The sequence below is a fragment of the Salvelinus namaycush genome, chromosome 23, assembly GCF_016432855.1.
Source record: "Salvelinus namaycush isolate Seneca chromosome 23, SaNama_1.0, whole genome shotgun sequence".
NCBI classification, from domain to species: domain Eukaryota; kingdom Metazoa; phylum Chordata; class Actinopteri; order Salmoniformes; family Salmonidae; genus Salvelinus; species Salvelinus namaycush.
In genome coordinates, this window is record NC_052329.1 from 18,080,550 (window position 1) to 18,101,406 (window position 20,857).

Sequence of the window (20,857 nt, forward strand, 5' to 3'; positions counted from 1 at the left end):
GTTAAAGAAGAGGAATAGCACTAATAGCTTGTATTATGTCACAGTGCAGGGAAGAAACACGCATGAGCGTAGACATCATTATAAACTTGCTTGTATCATCAGAAGCCTATACACAACACCATGCACTAAAATATGCACCTGTCAGGGCAGGAGGGGGGACAGGGATGGAGGAAAGGGGGGCATATCAGGGTCACAGGACTTGTGCTTATGTATCATGAGTATCAAAATGAGGTACTGCACGTTGCTCTGGTTCCAATACTGAGGAACTCTCTGGGCCCTGTGTTTTGCTCTAGTATATTCCTCACACGTAATGCGATTAAGCATGACAGTGGAAACGCAAGGGTGATTGGACAAAATGTGAAACGAAGATGATTGTACCCAATACAAAGAGACAAAGCTTGATCTATGAGCTGAACTGAGCTGAGCTCCACTTCCTGCCTACAGGAATGAAGGAGGGTTAAAGCGCGGCTGCGTACATATTGCCTTCAATTAAGAGTTTCCATAGTGGAGTAATAACAAAGTGTGATGGGATTGAAGATAATGATCTGGTCCGCACATATTCTGTCATTGTGTTAGGAGCAGCAGGGAGCAACGTGGGGAGATATTAGCCAACAGATGGAATCAATACTCGATCAGCAGAATCAACAACCTCTAAAATGAAGTTATTGGACCATTTGTAAGATGTGATATTCATTCATCATGGCTACCTGTTCCACTTCAGGTTACAGTATATCACTTGAGCTATTACTAGTGTAATGGAAATATGTGGTCGCCTCAAATATATAAAGACAATACGACCAATCTGGAGTAAGTGTGTGTGTCTGTGTTTGTGTGTATTTGTGTCTACAAAACAAATATATACTATAGATTGACACTCTAGAGAAGTATTGCATGGGGAGGGGGATCTTTGATCTCCAAGCAATGCAATGGAACAAGCTGGCCATTGACTAAATTAAGCATAGTCTTTAGTAACGTTGTCTCTGGTTTGGCTTATCTGAAGTAGTCAGTCCAGTCCGGGCTGGTCTTTCAGAGCTGCAGCTGAGCCGTTGATCTCCCCCCTCTCCCCCTCCTCCCCCTTGTCCACCTCTTTGGAGAGAGGGTTGTGGGTGGACATGGGCTCCAGGGTGTAGGGTTTGGGGAGCTCGGGCGTCAGCAGAGAGAGCGTGGGGAGCAGCTGGCCCTCTCGTAGCGTAGCGGCTAGCTCTTTAGCGCTGCACGACGGTGTGTTGGTCTCGTAGATGTCGTGGAAGCTGTTGTAGTCCACCTCGTAGAAGCCCTTCTCCAGAGACAGGACTGGGGTGAAACGCCAGCCCCACAACACCTCTTTGTCCAGATAAGAGCTCCGGGCCTGGCAGGTCATCCCTGTACGCACACACACACACACACACACACACACACACACACACACACACACACACACACACACACACACACACACACACACACACACACACACACACACACACACACACACACACACACATAAAATGAGAGCCAGAAGGAGGGCGGAATAGTGAATTATTCACAAAGAAGGCTCAACTCCAGAGTCAATAACGGTCTGAGGTCAGAGAGGATCAGTGAGAATAAGGTACGAGGAGCATCAGGAGTGAGAGGTCCAAGAAGATGTATTCCACCTGGGATTCTCTGTGTGTCTACACCAATGTCCATGCCTCTGGATCCTCTGTCTCATAACCTGATATGAATCCAAAGTATTATAAATTAGATGTCACTAACCATACAGCCCTCGCTGTAGTGTCCAACATAATACATGGGGAATATCTATCCACATTGAGTATGTAGACTATACTGCCCTAGCAAGCAAAAGGGCAGTAACTGCACATTTGGTCAAAAATGTGTTAATGACATTTAATACCTGCTTTATCATGTGAACATACAGTATATCCTGCCTCCATTGTTTTGTGTTATGGAGAAAATGGGAGGTCATGTTTGCAGTAGCTGCAAAAAAGTTACAGTGAAAGCAAGGGAAAAAAACAGTAACTGCCGTCACTTACCTCAGTAAATAACTTTTAGCTTTGGGCTGCAGTGTCTACGGTTTATCTTGGTATTATTGATTGTTCTTTGCTAATACAAGTATCAAACTATATGAAACTGACAACCACATATAAATAAATCTATGAACACAAGTTTGTGCAATAATAAATTGTCATGGAAACGTATTCCAGTAGGTGTACAAAGCAAGAAGGCAGGAACTGCCGTTTAGGGTCAAAGGTCATGTCAGAGGTCAGGGTCAATATGAATAAAACATAACCTGTTAGTAAGACAACAAATAACCACATTTACAGTGATCTACCTACAACTAATTTGGTTTGACAATAAAAACCCTTTAAAGCCATTCTTCTCAGTTCCAGTTAATTACCTGCTCTTTTGCTTGCTAGGGCAAAATACTGGAGGGTCCTCATTGTAATTGACAGCACACAGCGTCCTTGATACACAATCAATTGATCTGCGAAGCCAACTGCTTCTTTAGGTAACTGGCATAGGAAAAAAAAGTATTGGTGAATCACTGAATAAACATCTCTTGGTCTGTTGGGGAAAACAAAGACCCACCTATCTGCTGTGATATGTAGCTAAATAACAGCATCTACAGCAGCCTGCTACTCTCCTGCTGTGATTACATCAGGGCATAGTAAATCCATTACTCTGGGTGGGAAGAAGACACAAACACTATCTATTATATGGGAAGAGAGAGAAAGATGTGGTATGATCCTGTTGACTCAGCTTGGTCTCATAGTCTAGACGTAACATAGTAAACATAAACCGGGATACCGAATGAGTACAAATCTGGGACACCAAATTAGTATGATATGTTACGTTTGGTATGGTTACATAAGACAGATGGCTACTTTTAAGACAAAAATAAAAGCAGGGTGGTTGGTCGGGGTGGATGGGTGGGCGTACTACACGAATGTCTAGCAACTCAAAGGTTGCTAACGTTAGCAACCTAGCCACCTAGCTAGAATTCTTAACTTAACGTATGTTTTGCAAAATCGTAACATATTGCACGTTTAGTAAATTCGTAACATATTATACGTTTAGTAAATTTGTAACATATTATATGTTTAGTAAATTCGTAACATATAATATGAATTGTGAAATAGCATATGAAATGGGTGATGGACAGCCACAAATTAATACATACCACCCAAAAGTAACATATCATACTAAATGGATATCTGGGAATAATACGAAATACTCTGAGACCTGGTTGGTTGACTGTAACCAGTGTTTGTTCATGTTTCAAATTAAGCAATAAATCCACTTTATAATGTACAATAGATGTTTTCTATACAATTCCAACATCTAGGTTAACATATGAATTACATGTGGGTTCAGTGTATATTATGCAAATGTTTTCAGGCTACACAAGAAACCTACAGTATATGTGGTTAGATTATCATATAAATGTTACATTTTGTTACATAATACAAAACAAGATTCTATATTTAACACATTCATGAATCAGTTAGTCATTCTGTTTTAAGTTTGACACGCTTTTCTTTGAAATCACACAGTGAGCAAGAGGGATATTGGAGAAGAATGTTCAGTAAACAGACAAAATGTATTTATCTCTCTCCCTACCATCCGTCCCTATCATTATACATAGGACTAAGTTTATTCTCTCATTTAAAGGGATGCATACCCAAGGACATCTTTATATAGATTTCAGCGTTTACTCAACAACAAAAATGTCAGAAAATGGAATAAAACAGGAATATTTGGTCTATAAATAAGGTGAAACTTTCTCATCCCCCAACTCTTCTGAGAACATTAAAAACAACAGCAGTGCATATAGGCAACAAGAAACACTGCAGGAAGTCATTTTATGACTAGTGTCTTTGGGCGTAGTAACTCCAAAAGCTACTAAAACACAAAAAGTAAACCAGTGCTTATACAGTGGCTTGCGAAAGTATTCACCCCCTTGGCATCTTTCCTATTTTGTTGTCTTACAACCTGGAATTAAAATGGATTTTGGGGAGGGTTGTATCATTTGATTTACACAACATGCCTACCACTTTGAAGATGATAAATGTTTTTTATTGTGAAACAAACAAGAAATAAGACAAAAAACAGAACTTGAGCGTGCATAACTGTTTGCCCATTCTTCAAGGCAAAACTGCTCCCGCTCCTTCAAGTTGGGTGGGTTCTGCTGGTGTACAGCAATCTTTAAGTCGATACCACAGATTCTCAATTGGATTGAGGTCTGGGCTTTGACTAGGCCATTCCAAGACATTTAAATGTTCCCCCTTAAACCACTCAAGTGTTGCTTTAGCAGTATGCTTAGGGTCATTGTCCTGCTGGAAGGCGAACCTCCGTCCCAGTCTCAAACCTCTGGAAAACTGAAACAGGTTTCCCTCAAGAATTGCCCTGTATTTAGCGCCATCAATCATTGCTTCAATTCTGACCAGTTTCCCAGTCCCTGCAGATGAAAAACATCCCCACAGCATGATGCTGCCACCACCATGCTTCACTGTGGGGGAGAGTATTCTCGGGGTGATGAGAGGTGTTGGGTTTGCGCCAGACATAGCGTTTTCCTTGATGGCCAAAAATCTCAATTTTAGTCTCATCTGACCAATGTACCTTCTTCCATATGTTTGGGGAGTCTCGCACATGCCTTTAAGCGAACCCCAAATGTGTTTGCTTATTTCTTTCTTTAAGCAATTACTTTTTTTTCTTCTGGCCCCTCTTCCGTAAAGCCCAGCTCTGTGGAGTGTACGGCTTAAAGTGGTCCTATGAACAGATACTCAAATCTCCGCTGTGGAGCTTTGCACCTCGTTCATGGTTATCTTTGGTCTCTTTGTTGCCTCTCTGATTAATTCCCTCCATGCCTGGTCCGTGAATTTTGGTGGGCGGCCCTCTCTTGGCAGGTTTGTTGTGGTGCTATATTCTTTCCACTTTTTAATAATGGATTTAATGGTGTTCGGTGGGATGTTCAGGCTTTCTGACTTTTTTTTTTATAAGCCAACCCTGATCTGTACTTCTCCACATCTTTGTCCCTGACCTGTTTGGAGAGCTCCGTGATCTTCATGGTGCCACTTGCTTAGTGGTACCCCTTGCTTAGTGGTGTTGCAGACTCTAGGGCCTTTCAGAACAGGTGTATATATACTGAGATCATGTGACAGATCATGTGACACTTAGATTGCACACAGGTTAACTTTATTTAACTAATTATGTGTCTTCTGAAGGTAATTGGTTGCACCAGATCTTATTTAGGGTTTTCGTAGCAAAGGGGGTGAATACGTATGCATGCACCACTTTTCAGTTTTTGATTTTTTTGATTTTTTTGAAAGAAATTGTTTTTTAAATTTCACTTCACCAATTTGGATTATTTTGTGTATGTCCATTACATGAAATCCAAATAAAATCCATTTAAATTACAGGTTGTAATGCAACAAAATAGGAAAAACGCAAAGGGGGAAGAAAACTTTTGCAAGGCTCTCGCTGTTGTTCACCACAATTTCTCTACAGCTCTTCTCAAAGTTGGGATTGGAATAATCCATGGGCTTTTTTAACACTACGCCACGGTGGTCTCTACCCACCCCTCCCCTCCATCCCCATCCACAGTCACTTCTCAGGGCCATCAAAATTGAAGAGGCATGTGTGGGAGAGGGATGTCATCTCTCTGCATCATTCATTTATCATCCAGCAGCAGCACAACGGAGCCTATTCACTCACATACTGGACCTGGATCCCTCTTAATTCTGAGAGTCAATAGAACACTGAAACGTGTTTCTGGCCCCTTAAGAACACTAGCCAGCACCTCAACATCAGGGTTCCGCTGGCTATTTCTATCTAGAGAGCTGTGTGTGTGCTGCCTGACAGTGAGTTCAGCTGACACAATGGAACGCTCGTACGCATGTGCGCATGCCCGCACACACACCACTAGGTAACACAGTTTCTCTGGACCCCCGCAAAGTCTATTAATGCCAAAGAATACAGTCCCTCCATCCTCAAAACCCAAGCTTAGAAGGGATTGTTTCATTATGCAGTGTACTATCTATATATCGTAATTAGTTGCTATTTATAAACTTTTTATAAAAATTACACATCAAATAGCCTAACAATGTGGAAAAAAGTAGTCGGCTTGAGGATAAATTCAGCCACTATTTACTGTTGAACTCAGTGAGTTTTGTCTGGCTTATAGCCTACACCAGTGGTTCCCAAACTTTTTATAGTCCCGTTCCCCTTCAAACATTCAACCTCCAGCTGCATACCCCCTCTAGCACCAGGGTCAGCGCACTCTCAAATATTGTTTTTTTGCCATCATTGTAAGCCCGCCACACACACAATATACGATACATTTATTAAACATAAGAATGAGTGTGAGTTTTTGTTACAACCCGGCTCATGGGAAGTGACAAAGAGCTCTTATAGGATCAGGGCACAAATAATAATAATCAATAATTCTGCTCTTTATTTAACCATCTTACATATAAAACCTTATTTGTTCATTGAAAATTGTGAATAACTCACCACAGATTAATGAGAAGGGTGTGTTTGAAAGGATGCACATAACTCGGCAATGTTGGGTTGATTTGGACTCAGTCTTAACACATTTTTACACACAGTCTGTACCTGTGTTTAGTTTTCATGCTAGCGATGGCCAAGAATCCACTCTCACATCCCAGAGTTGCCTCTTCACTGTTGATGTTGAAACTGGTGTTTTGCAGGTACTATTTAATGAAGCTGCCAGTTGAGGACTTGAGGCGTCTGTTTCTCAAACTAGACACTCTAATGTACTTTTCCTCTTGCTCAGTTGTGCACCGGGGCCTCCCACTCCTCTTTCTATTCTGGTTAGAGCCAGTTTGCGCTGTTCTGTGAAGGGAGTAGTACACAGCGTTGTACGAGATCTTCAGTTTCTTGGCAATTTCTCACATGGAATAGCCTTCATTTCTCAGAACAAGAATAGATTGACGAGTTTCAGAAGAAAGTTATTTGTTTCTGGCCCTTTTGAGCCTGTAATCAAACCCACAAATGCTGATGCTCCAGATACTCAACTAGTCTAAAGAAGGCCAGTTTAATTGCTTCTTTAATCGAGACAACAATTTTCAGCTGTGCTAACATAACTGCAAAAGGGTTTTCTAATGATCAATTAGCCTTTTAAAAGGATAAACTTGGATTAGCTAACACAACGTGCCATTGGAAAACAGGAGTGATAGTTGCTGATGATGGGCCTCTGTATTCCTATGTAGATATTCCATTAAAAATCTGCCGTTTCCAGCTACAATAGTCATTTACAACATTAACAATGTCTACACTGTATTTCTGATCAATTTGATGTTATTTTAATGGACAAAAAAAATAGTTTTCTTTCAAAAACAAGCACATTTCTAAGTGACCCCAAACTTTTGAACGGTAGTGTAGGTACGTGGTTGCAAAGGGTATCAGTGTCTTGCCAAGGCAGGATACTCTGAGTGCAACCCAATCCAGAAATCTGGCAGTGGCTTCTGATTAAGTTACATTTTCAAAGAACCGCTTGTTGCAATTTCGATGAGGCTCTCTTATTCAGATATTGGTGTGCTGGAGGCAGGGCATGAAAGGGATAACACATTCAGTTGTTTGTGTCATCTGTTTCGGGAAAGTACCTGTGTAATTGCGTACCCAACTCACTCAGGTGCTTCGCTATATCACATCTGACATTGTTCGTAAGCTTAAGTTCATTTGCACAAAAAAATCATACAATGATGGAAAGACCTGTGTGTTGTCCTTGTTAATGTAGACAGAGAGGCATTCCAACTTCTTAAATCATAGCCTTAATTTTGTCCTGCACATTGAATATAGTTGCAGAGAGTCCCTGTAATTCTAGATTCAGATCATTCAGGCGAGAAAAAACATCACCCAGATAGGCCAGTCGTGTGAGAAACTCGTCATCATGCAAGCGGTCAGACAAGTGAAAATGATGGTCAGTAAAGAAAACTTTAAGCTCGTCTCTCAATTCAAAGAAACGTGTCAATACTTTGTCCCTTGATAACCAGCGCACTTCTGTATGTTGTAAAAGAGTTACATGGTCGCTGCCCATGTCATTACATAGCGCAGAAAATACACAAGAGTTCAGGGACCTTGCTTTAACAAAGTTAACCATTTTCACTGTAATGTCCAAAACGTCTTTCAAGTTATCAGGCATTCCCTTGGCTGCAAGAGCCTCTCGGTGGATGCTGCAGTGTACCCAAGTGGCGTCCAGCGCAACTGCTTGCACGTGTGTTACCACTTCACGATGTCTCCCTGTCATGGCTTTTGCGCCATCAGTACAGATACCAACACATCTTGACCACCAAAGACCATTTGATGTCACAAAGCAGTTCAGTACTTTAAAATTATCCTCTCCTGTTGTCCTGGTTTCCAGTGGTTTGCAGAAGAGGATGTCTTCCTTATTTGACCCCCCATAAACGTAAAGGACATATACCAGGAGCTGTGCCAGGCCCGACACATCTGTTGACTCATCCAGCTGTAGCGCATAGAATTCACTGGCTTGTATGCGTAGCAGTAATTGTTTCAAAACATCTACTGCCATGTCACTGATGCATTGTGAAACAATGTTGTTTAATGAAGTCATTGTCTGTATAGTTTTTTGGGCCTTTTCTTCCAGGATTGTCCCAGCCATATCCGCGGCAGCAGGAAGAATTAAGTCCTCCACAATAGTATGGGGCTTGCCTGTCCTAGCCACTCAGTAGCTCACCATATAAGACGCTTCTAGCCCCTTCTTATTAATGGTATCTGCTGCTTTTATACATGTCTTACTACTCAAAAGTAATTTCAATTCTCGCTCAAAAACCTCCTGTGGCTTATTTTTCAAATGGGCATGTTTTGTTTCTAAATGTCTGCGCAATGGTGAAGGTTTCATTGAGTTGTGAGACAGTACTTTTGCACATATAACACACTGGGGTTGAGTGAATGGCACTACTCCCAATATAAGTGAACCCCAAATCAATGTAGTTCTCATCATATTTGCGCCTCTTCGATGGTCCAACGTCCCTGTCTGTTGTACGGTGCTTTCCCAGATAAGGGGGCAGCTCTTCGGCTGCATCAGATTCACAAATGTCAGTGTCCATGCTAGCTGGGCTAACAACAAATGTACAATTACTGATGCTAGCATTGGATGTGCTCGTTGAAGCAGTACAACTTGTGTCGTCGACAAGTGCAGGTGTAGTACTGCTGGTAGTAGCAATACTACCAGTAGAGCTGGTATGTGTCTCTACGGACGCAGGCTTTACTTTTTTTAAACAATTAATCAAATTTTGAGCAAACGGAATAAGCAGCAGCTACGTTTGGCTACATACGGACCGTTAGTGGAATTCCTGCGAGGGAGTAACGGTTGATGCGATTGGATGTTAATTATTTTACTAGGCTACCTGTATTTGACATTGTGTTGTTATCTCGCTGAACACTAGATGGTTGATTTTTTTTGGGGGGGGGGGGGGGGGCAGTGAAACGAGGCTAGTCAGGCGAGAAAAAAACCTCACCCAAATGTATAGCCCCATTGGAAAATATAAATTGACTGTTTGAAAATGTGAAGATTTAAAAACAAAAATGTAACGCATACCCCAGTTTGGGAATACCTAGCCTACACAAATGGACTGCAATAGTCAAGGCAAATTAAATTAAATCAAATTAAATCCTACTTGAGAGACTCCCCTGGTCTCCTGATGTCCTGCTTTTTTTGTGTGAAAATGTTTTGAATGACTGTTGATATTGCAACCACACAATTCAAACGCCGGTTTACCAGTATGAACGAAATCACAAACCGCTTTTTTTGTTAAATATCTGCTAAATATGATAATCTGTTTGCATCTGCTAATTTATCGGCTGTCAAGTCCAGACGACCTGTCCCCAGAGCTTCCTATACAGTTAATCTCTTTCCGTAACATGTTGAGACCAGCAATTAATTTGAATGTGAGGCTCAATTAAAGATGTTGTAGAATTGCAGTATTTGAAGCTCTCTTCTGCCCAGTTTCCCTGATGTTGCTACGGCAGTCAATGTCACGCCCTGGCCTTAGTTATCTTTGTTTTCTGTAATATTTTGGTTAGGTCAGGGTGTGACAGGGGGGATGTTTGTCTGTATTTGTCTCGTCTTGGGTGGTTGTATGGTATAGGGGGTTTTGGTAGAGTATATGGGTTTGTGTTTGAGTGTAGGTGTCTAGGTATGTCTATGGTTGCCTGAATGGTTCTCAATCAGAGACAGCTGTCATTCATTGTCTCTGATTGGGAGCCATATTTAAGGCAGCCATAGGCATTAGGCTATTGTGGGTAATTGTCTATGTGTGGTGTTTAGTGTCAGCACTATTTGTTTGAATAGCTTCATGGTCGTCTGTTTGTTGTTTTTGTTCGTTTGTTCGTCTTCAAAATAAAAATAAGATGTTGTTCTATCACGCTGCGCCTTGGTCCTCTATACAAAGTTACGACGTTCGTGACAGTCAAGCTGTTTTTATCATCTCTGTAACTTCTGTGGAGAGATTGTTTTCTAAACTTAAACTCGTAAAGAACTACCTAAGAATCATTAGGCTCTTGGTCTGATATGCACTTTTGAACACCTGAGTAAGCGCCACTCATTGCACTGGAGCTGTCCTAGCCTTAGCCAATGGCATTTGTTCACCGACAGAACTTGTCGCACACACACACACACACACAGGATGACTGCTGGTAACACAATGCAGGCTGTATGGGGACACAGAACACCTTGTTTTCTCTTGTGCATTGCAATACTTGCTGACATGTGTTTTCTGTTCAGTTTGTCAGGGAGGATTAAAATGGTTATTAGCTTAGCTTGGCTTGAATTTTAAATGTAGAGGGTCTCATAAGATGTTCATTTGTGATATTGCATTTGAAGCAGGTTCTAATAAATAGTGTATGGACATTTTAATAATATATGTGCTGTGAGAATGATAATCAGAGTATCGTACAAGACTATTTGATGTATTCGCTTTATATCTGTTACTGTTGCAATGACAAAGACATTGACATAATGTTCTTTGACATTAATTAATGTTTTCTAATTATCTGAAATGCTCAAGGCGAGAGAGAAATTAAAGTTGTCAGTGATATAAGCTGCTGACTCAGTGTTTTTGTCCAATCTACAGGGTGGTAAGGTCATTAGCATGAAATTGAAGCTGTTCCAATCCCTCATCACCTCTTAATATGCTGTCTCTGTCAGAATTCAGAACGCTGTAGCATTCTATCTGCAGGCGGCTCATACCTTATAGATTGTGTGTATGAGTGTTTATATGATAGGCTCTGTTGACAGCAGCAGCAAATGTCAGATTTTATTTTTGTCAATGAGATTATGCTTATGCAATCAGATGCTTGCTGAAGGGCTATAAATGTCCACACTGCAAAAAATGTACACAAAAAGTGCAGTTTACTGTACTTGAAGAGATGGAGATGTGTTTTGCATTGGTGGCTGTTTAGCAAATCATCTGCTTGGCTATAGGAATGGATCCCACTAACCATCCAGATGATTCCACTATTAGTCTGAAAATCCTTACTGTCTGTCAACAGCACGTTAACTACCGTACAAGCCTAGTAATTTATCACTGCAGCAGATGATGTACCTCATATAGAATCTATCTAGCCATAACAGAGCAGGCTAACAAACCTTTGTAATGACAAAAAAGTGAGCCATCATTCCCAATTTAGGTACTGTGGGCTTCGATCCAACAGTAAGAGTTGTAGACCTATGGTTTCTCTGGCTTATAGCCAATACCAAGATGACTGATCACTTGGGCCATTCGTCAGATGCAGTACAGATGCAATTTACACAAAGTCCACAAAATCAATGTCATTAGCAAGAGCCGACCATATCCCCCCGTAGCATTGATTTCCTCTCCTGCAGATTAACAACATTTAATGCAAAATGGTTGAAGGCCACAATTCCCAGGTCAGGAGATGTCCTTCTGTTAATTCCGTGTGATTGCTAAAAAACGTGTGATTGCTAAAAAAAAACTTTAGTATCATGACATAGTGGGGGATGGGTCAGAATTACTCAATGATCAGTGCTTGCCATGACGACACGGTCCAGTCTGCCATGCTCTTACTGGTCAAGAGGAAAGTGATGCGATTTAATGCCTGTGTCTAGGCATCAGGCACAGTGTGAGTGTGATGGTTGACTACTGGTGGTATGAAAAGACAAATTAAAAAAGCCCCCCCCCAAAAAATAGAGCAGAAATGTTCAGATGTATGAAAGGCAGTGACAGATCAAATTAGTGGTTGGTGATTTCTGTATTTTAAAAACAGGGGAGGTTAAAACGCAGACAGAAAATCCTCTGTCCACCGATTAAAATATTCCTAATTATGCTGCTGTGTTTTTCTTGTAGTCAGTGCATTTAAACTGCATTTATATGATGGGGAGAAATATGTTATATTCTGCGTTTTTGACACAAACATCAACTGTACTAGTTGTTCAGGCTCTGGTCTTGTCCATCTTGATTACTGTCTGGTAATATGGTCAGGTGCGACAAAGACCTACCAAAGCCGCAGCTGGCTCAAAATGCCTTGTCGTTAACTGCACACACAAAACTAACATCAACACTATGCATGATAGTCTTTCCTGGTTGAGGAAAGATTGACTACTTCTCTTTTTGAGAAATATTTTTATGTTAAAAATGCCTACGTGCTTGTATAATCTATTTACATACATTTTTGTCATTTAGCAGACACTCTTATCCAGAGCAACTTACAGGAGCAATTCGGGTTAAGTGCCTTGCTCAAGGGCACATCGGCACATTTTTTACCTAGTCAGCTCAGGGATTCAAACCATTAACTATTCAGTTACTGGCCCAAACCGCTTAACCGCTAGGCTACCTGCATACACTTCAAACAGACATGTCCCACCAGACACGCCACAATGGGTTTCTTCACGTTACCCAAACCAAAATGAAGGATTTTGACCAGATTTAATGCGTCACCCAGTTATTTATAGAGTCATGCTATCGCGTAATCCTCTGCCACCAGAGGTTACTCAGGCAAAAAGCAAGCTTAATTTAAGAAAAAAAATATTAAAAAGACATATTGTATCACAGATCCTCTCCTCTTTCTAAAGATCTAATTTAACTGTACTGCATATAGGAATATTAATATGTGTATATATGAATAGTGTCTAAATAGTATTTTGGTTTTCTCTTGGTGTCTTACCAATATATAGCTCTTATTTTAATCCCAATTTTTTTTAGGAAGGGTATTTGCTGCATGTGCAGTAGTCCCAGTCGGTATTAGATAGAACGTCGTGGACCCGTTCGCCTGTGGGGAAAACAACCTGTGGTTACCTAGGTTACCCAATTGCCTCACAGCTAAAATGTTTGTTTTTTCAAACAGAATTTTCTTGTTGTCTGCTTGTTTTGGAATATTATAAAACTACATTAAAGAAAAGTAAAACAGGTCCAAATATTACTTTTCAATGTTGCTTGCTCTCGAGCGTTCTCTGTACTTAGAAAAACCTAATATTGTAGAGCTTCTCTCATGTCCCTTTTCATGACGGCGCTAGCAGCCACGTGAGTGAGTGCTAGTTAGCTCCCGACTGGAACAATAAGCTAGCCAAAACCAACAACTCAAACAAACAGACTATACCGCTACAAGTAGTAAGTGGAGTTACAAACTGACTATTCTAAATTTCCCACCAATATGCTTGGGTGGCTAATGCTACTTCCTGACATTGCATATATTCAGGGTAAACAACAGACTGCTGCAACCTGATTGGCTGAGCCAGTCTAGTATGGTGGTGGAAAAAGGTGATTCATGAAGAAAGTATGCTTATTTTCCCTGTTTTTTTCCACCTTCTCGCCATTAAATCGAGTTAAGGAGGAAATTGACGTCTTTGCTACCTGAATGGAGAATGTTTTATGTACGAACCGGTCCACGGGGATACGAGTGTATAGCAGGCTGCATACATTCCCTTTGGACTGTAAAATGAAGCGACTCAATATCGCCATCTGCCTGCCTTTGGGCTAGACCTTCATCAAGGAGCACAAAGAAATAATTGCATCATTCTATCTTTGTATTCCCTGACGAAGGCCATGCTGCCGAAATGCGTCACTTAAATGAGTTTTTAAATATTTGTTCCATTGAACATGCCATACAAATAAAGGCATTGTAATTACATGAAGAGTGCCTTGTTTCTCCTTTCTTTTTAAAAACATTAATATCTACTAGGAAGAAGAAAAATCATGACCCTACTGAATAAAGTAAGCAAGTGACATGTATAATGCATTATTATTTAGATTAGTGCATTATAATCTGTCCTTGAACAAAGGCCAATACACAATGCGTTAGGCTTGCACATACAGTGTTTACCTGAGTGGACTAATTCACCACAGGAACATATTTGGAGCAAATAAGGAATTAGCAGTGGAGTGTGGCCAGGGCTGTACAAGTGTCGGCATTCCCTCTGCTACTGTGATAAATAAGCAGATTTCCTCAATCAATACAAAGACTTCCAAGGCTACCAGGAAGCTAGCTGGGGATCTCGTGAATGCAAATAGTTAAAGTCTCTGGGATGCAACTCACTAGGCATGGGCCAGTTTTTTTTACAGTTTGAATTTAAATGTGAATTCCTGGCTATTTTACAGACGTGTATAAAAAGGTGGTTCTGTGTTTTTGGTGGTAACATTCCAGAGAAGAGAATACGTTAGCCAGACCAGTACTGTCTGCAACCCCCTGGAGCAGTTTCTTTCATTACTGCAACACCTCTCCCTAAACACAGACCAGCGTGGGAGGCTAACGCTCCTTCCTTTAACAAACAAACATCTCAAAGAGGCCTCCCTGATGCACCAACATAGGGGAGATGCGGGCCTCAGTATGGATGTGGAAACATTTGCCTACCTGTAACAACCTTCCAAATAAAGACCCTGCCCACTGTTATTTTTTGGGTCATTTGTCTTTGTGGAAAGTTACAAAGATGGTCATGGTAACAGGACATAACCTATGCCCTCAAAAAGCTATATATTTTTTATTTTTACATGGTCTCTTATGAAACTAGAACAGCCATATTTACCTGAGTTGGTAAATATATTTATTACTGTATATGCAGATCCAAACCACATGGTACCTTTAGAAATTGTGTTTGTATGGGTTGGAAATTGTCTGGTTTGTTGAATGAAAGACATGACATTATCAATGAATATGAAGAACCACAATGGATTTACTGAACAGACAAGAGTTGAAATGCAACTGACCAAGGCCCTATTCAGAAACAACACCAAGCTGTCCCCTACCCCCTATTCACTAGTGTAGATGCTAAATTATTGGTCAATTCCACCAAGCCTATCAGAAGACAAGGTGGCGCTACTACCATATTGCTTATATAACTATCTAATTGTTTCAGGTCTACATGAGGGGTCTATGGGCTAGGGGTCCAATACACTAGTGAACTTCACTCAGGTGACCACTAACCTGGTGCCCTATACTCTGGTGACCTATTAGCCTTGGTTCAAGAGGACGTACCCGTAGCTTCGACCATGCCCTCCAGGATGACCACGATCTCAAACTCCTCCTTATCCATCTGTGCCTGGGACAGCTCCCAGAAGGGGCTCTTCTCGTTGATCTCGTGGGAGATTATGAGTGGGGAGACCAGGAAGAGCCGGTCGTCTCCCGTGTCGAAGCCGATGTTGATGTCCGTCTGGTTGAGAGGGATGAACTCCCCCTCCTTGGTCTGCTGTGAGCGGATCAGCTTGGCCCGGATGGAGGCCTCCACGATGTGGGAGTTGCGCAGGTCCCCGACTCTGAACATGAGACACAGCTTGTTGTCCCGCACAGAAATCACCGCCTTGTGGGAGAACATGAGCGTCTCGGCACGGTTTTTGGGCTGGGAGATCTTCACAAACATGCAGCCCACCATCATGGCATTGACGATGGAGCCCAGGATGGCCTGGATCAGCAGCAGGATGATGCCCTCAGGGCACTTCTCTGTGATGACGCGGTAGCCATAGCCAATGGTGGTCTCCGTCTCGATGGAGAAGAGGAAGGCCGAAACGAAGCTGTTGAGGTTCTCAACGCAGGGGGTCCAGCCCTCCTCGTCGCTGTGCCACAGGTCCCCTCGGATCAGGGCGATGATGTACCACAGCAGGCCGAAGAACAGCCAGTTGACCACGTACACCAGAGTGAAGATGAAGAGGCTGAAGCGCCAGCGCAGGTCGACCAGGGTGGTGAACAGGTCGCTAAGGTAACGGTAGGTCTCCTGCACGTTACCGTGGTGAACGTTGCACTTGCCGTCTTTCTGCACATAGCGTTGCCGGGGCTTCTTGACGGAGTCGGCGATGAGGTGGGTGCGCTCGGTGGAGATCTGGGTCTCCCGCATGTGTTTGGGAAGCTTTTGCACCTGGAGAGACAGAGAGGAAGAGAGACAGTTCCGCTGAGACATTGGTCACAATATCATTGTCTTCAGTAGTTAATGTGTGGAGCCAGGAGTGACCTGTTCAGGAATAACACTGGGTTCTCGTTACAGTCTATCGCTTGAGACCATTGTTTTTCCTGGTCAGGTCAAAAGGTCAGCAAAAATGTCTGCCTCTATTCATGTGCAATGTCCTCATATTACCCTTCTTGCTACAATGTGTGAAATGTCCTCCTATTACCCTTGTTGCTAAAATGTGTGAAATGTCTTCATATGTCTGTGTGAAATGTCTGTGTGGAATTTCCTCATTACCCTTGTTGCTACAATGTGTGCATTGCAGTGCTGTCACACTGTCATGTTATATGAGAAAATACACATTCTCAACCTTTTAAGTAATTGCTTTGACTTCATCCTCAACCACCTTCAACTGCCACCCTCATTGGGGTACGTGCAATGCCGTCGGGGGTTACGCCAAATAAAAACGTGATTCACATTTAAAAACAGTCCATTTATATTTTCCAACGGGGCTATACATTTGGGTGAGGTTTTTTTCTTGCCTGAGTAGCCTTGTTTCACTGGCAAAAATAAAATTAAACCATCTAGTGTTCAGTGAAATAACAACACAATGTAAAATACAGGTAGCCTAGTCAAATAATTAACATCCAATCACATTAACCATTACTCTCTTGTAGGAATTCCACTAACGGTCCGTATGTAGCCAAACGTAGCTGCTGCTCATGTTGGTATCTGTACTGATGGCGCAAAATAAATGACAGGTAGACATAGTGGAGTGGTAACGCGCATGCAAGCAGTTGCTCTCGACGCCACTTGGGTACACTGCAGCATCCAGCGAGAGGCTCATGCTGCCAAGGGAATGCCTGACATTCCTGAATGATCTGAATCTAGGATTACAGGGACTCTCTGAAACTATATTCAATGTGCGGGACAAAATTGAGGCTATGATTAAGAAGTTGGAATGCTTCTCTGTCTACATTAACAAGGACAACACACAGGTCTTTCCATAATTGTATGATTTTTTTGTGCAAATGTACTCAAGCTCACGGACAATGTCAGATGTGATATAGTGAAGCACCTGAGTGAGTTGGGTGTGCAATTACGCAGGTACTTTCCTGAAACGGATGACACAAACAACTGGATTCGTTATCCCTTTCATGCCCTGCCTCCAGTCCACTTACCGATATCTGAACAAGAGAGCCTCATCGAAATTGCAACAAGCGGTTCTGTGAAAATGTAATTTAATCAGAAGCCACTAACAGATTTCTGGATTGGGCTGCGCTCAGAGTATCCTGCCCTGGCAAATTGCGCTGTTAAGACACTGATGCCCTTTGCAACCACGTACCTATGTGAGAGTGGATTCTTGGCCCTCACTAGCATGAAAACTAAATACAGGCACAGACTATGTGTGGAAAATGATTTAAGACTGAGACTCTCTCCAATACAACTCAACATTGTAGAGTTATGTGCATCCTTTCAAGCACACCCTTCTCATTAATCTGTGGTGAGTTATTCACAATTTTCGATTAGCAAGTAAGGTTTTCTATGTAAGATGGTTAAATAAAGCAAAAGTATTGATTATTATTATATTATTATTTGTGCCCTGGTCTTATAATAACTCTTTGTCCCTTACCATGAGCCGGGTTGTGACAAAAACTCACACTCATTCTTATGTTTAATAAATGTATCGTATAGTGTGTGTGTGGCAGGCTTACAATGATGGCAAAAAAACAACATTTGAGAGTGTGCTGACCCTGGTGCTAGAGGGGTACGCAGCTGGAGGTTGAATGTTTGAAGGGGTACGGGACTATAAAAAGTTTGGGAACCGCTGCCCTGGCTAATTGAAATGAAGGGTCCTGATACTGTAGCTGCACTGCTCCCATAACATTGTATGAGAGAGTGTCTCTCCAAGCACATGGTGCATCATGACTGTGGGAGGGAGAAGAGAGAGAGACCACAAGGGTATGGGGCCTTCATTCCTCATTGTTGGCCCAGCTCCAGACAGGCGATCTGTTTCCACTGCTGCGCCTCTCCTGTACCTCACTCCCTATGGGACACTGGCAGGCCTGGATAGGAACATAGGAGGCTGCTAATCTAGTCTCTTTTTTTGCAACCTGCATTGAGTATGATTCAGATCCAGCTCCAAAACTGAAAGAATGGCTCCCTATGTTCAATTGGAGGAATTCAAATTAAAGACAGGCCCTTGAAAATACATGCTATAGTCCTGCAAATGATTTAAATATAGATCTGAATACTGTAAGTAGGTTTCCATTGACCCAGGTTTATTCGACAAAAGCAAAACAAAAAGTAATTGTGACACTTAATGGAAACAGCAGATATAGGAGGAATTCTGTAAAGATCTACAACATTTTTATCCATTCGACAGGGGTCGAGCAATAAACTTTATATATTGCGACAAATTATGATGGAAAAGGGGTTTTTCGAATAAATGCTTGCCCAATAATTTTGAAGGTACACAGTCCATGTGATGTCAACACGTAACGATGAAGCCCCACTCCACATTTAATTCGAAATGCCTACTGCCTGTTAAATCTATCTTTGTAGGATCCTTGTCCTGACTTTCAAAAATGGCTTATTTGCTTTGACTTTTGTGGTTGGCTGAATGCAAATTTCACCATCCAATTATTTCAGATCTACAGGTGTGCAAGTTTCACCATGGCACGGACCGTGGCGATACGTTGACACGAGAATTATTAGAATATGGTAAATTAGTCAATTCTTGCATTCCATCCATGCTGGCTTTTGTGGGCTACATGAGACATGAAACGGATAGGTGGGAGGGCATACAGCCTGTCACCAATTTATTAATCGGCAATTTGCCTAAATAGGTCATGGAAATACATCAACCACTTCATTTTGAATCAACACTGTAGATTCTTTTTAGCTGTGACGTCATTTCGGCCAGCTGTTTTTATTGACACAAGATAGTTAAATGGAAACGCACCATAGCAGACAATTGTCAAACCTATTTTCTATGAACATTTTGTAAATGTCGACAAAAAAATCACTGGACAAGTTAATGGAAACATAGCTACTGTTTGAAATTCTAGCTAGGGACTCTTAATTGTAGTTCTATAAACACACGCACATTAGGAAAGTATTCCATGTACCAGATGTTGCTTTATTGATATATTATATAGTAATGAAAGTTTTGACAGTGAAGTTAAAGACAACACCCATTGACCAATACAGCAATTAGTCACTCAATGACATTGGGATCCTGTGACGTGTGTTTGGGAGAAAGCAGGGGTTACTTGAAAATGTAATGTCTTCATTTAATTTGAGCCATTTTTCTACAGCAGAAAAATAATCATATAGCAACAGGAAATGTGAATTATCATGTGGATTAGAATGGACATTTTTGTAGGGGTTGCTACATTTTTTGTAAATTTCAAAGTGGAAATTACAAACTTCAGAATATTTTTTAAACCTTGAATACACTACACATTTTACATTTCCTGCATTGCAAGTTATCCTCCAACAGGGTGAACAAATTAAGATCCTACATCTGTACCTGTACAGTCCTAAATCAAAGACAATGGACCTATTTGTTTCCATTTGAGAGTGTTAAAGAAATTCCTAATTGAGTGATTGATGAAGCCATCACAGACAGTGCTACAGTAGTGCAGCCAGCCCAGAGTCAATGACGTCCCCAGGGCGGATACTCCATAAACAAATTAATTAGCAGTTGCTGTGTGCTGGTGTTTTTCCACAATTGGTTTGCCTCACCACACTCAGGAAGAATAAATTAAATCACCTCTGGAATAAAGACAAATAACCTGGACTATTTCAACATCCATTATCAGGACATGTGAGTCGTTTTCTCACAATCATCCTCTCTTTCCTTCTCCATGGTAGTGGGCTGAACCATCCATCCTCTTCCGCAAGACAGTCAGGCACACACACATGATCACCCTTCTAATAGGAAACTCATGATCCACAATGTTTCCCCCTCGTCCCCTTATATTTTCCCCTTACACCAGACACTTCCATCTTTCACCACCCCCTCTTTCTTTCCCTCTTCCTCGCTCTCTCTCTACCTCCCAGCAGTTTCACACAGGACAATTGGGGGAGGGAGAGGAATGTGTGTGTGTATGGAAAACATGTTCTTACTGCTGTGGGTGTGACTCCTATCTCCATGTCGTGGTCCATGTGGACTTGAGAATCTCCTGCCATCCTCAGGTGGAGCTCAACACCTGTGGGGAGAGAGGGAGATGGAGATTCAACAAGCTGGGAATATTGTAACGGTTGTCCTCCTCCTCTTCTTCCGAAGAGGAGGAGTAGGGATTGGACCAAAGCGCAGCGTTGTTATATGCCATAATGATATTTAATAAAGTAAAAACGAAACACGAAAATACTTCAACAAACTACAAAACAAATAAACGATGTAGACAGACCTGAACTAGAGAACTTACATAAACACGAAGAACGCATGAACAGGTACAGACTACACAAACGAACAAACAAACGAAACAGTCCCGTGTGGTG

At 41.7% G+C, this 20,857-nt stretch overlaps 1 protein-coding gene across 1 annotated transcript; it reads right to left on the reverse strand.

Annotated features, from left to right (window-relative positions):
• Window positions 1-1,003: 1,003 nt before the first annotated feature.
• LOC120018511 (G protein-activated inward rectifier potassium channel 4-like) lies at window positions 1,004-20,545 on the reverse strand. The gene is made up of 3 exons (XM_038961739.1): window positions 20,483-20,545; window positions 15,448-16,321; window positions 1,004-1,362 (listed from the first exon to the last, which is right to left on the reverse strand). Exons 1-3 carry the CDS (start codon window positions 20,543-20,545, stop codon window positions 1,004-1,006), a joined length of 1,296 nt encoding a protein of 431 aa, XP_038817667.1.
• Between the last annotated feature and the right edge of the window lie 312 nt (window positions 20,546-20,857).

Coding starts and splice junctions, on each gene's coding strand:
- LOC120018511 (XM_038961739.1), bottom strand. CDS start 20,545: ATGGCAGGAGATTCTCAAGTCCACATGGACCACGACATGGAGATAGGA. Junction 16,322..20,482: donor TAGGAGTCACACCCACAGCA/GTAAGAACATGT, acceptor CTGTCTCTCCAG/GTGCAAAAGCTTCCCAAACA. Junction 1,363..15,447: donor GGGCATGGTCGAAGCTACGG/GTACGTCCTCTT, acceptor GTGTGCGTACAG/GGATGACCTGCCAGGCCCGG.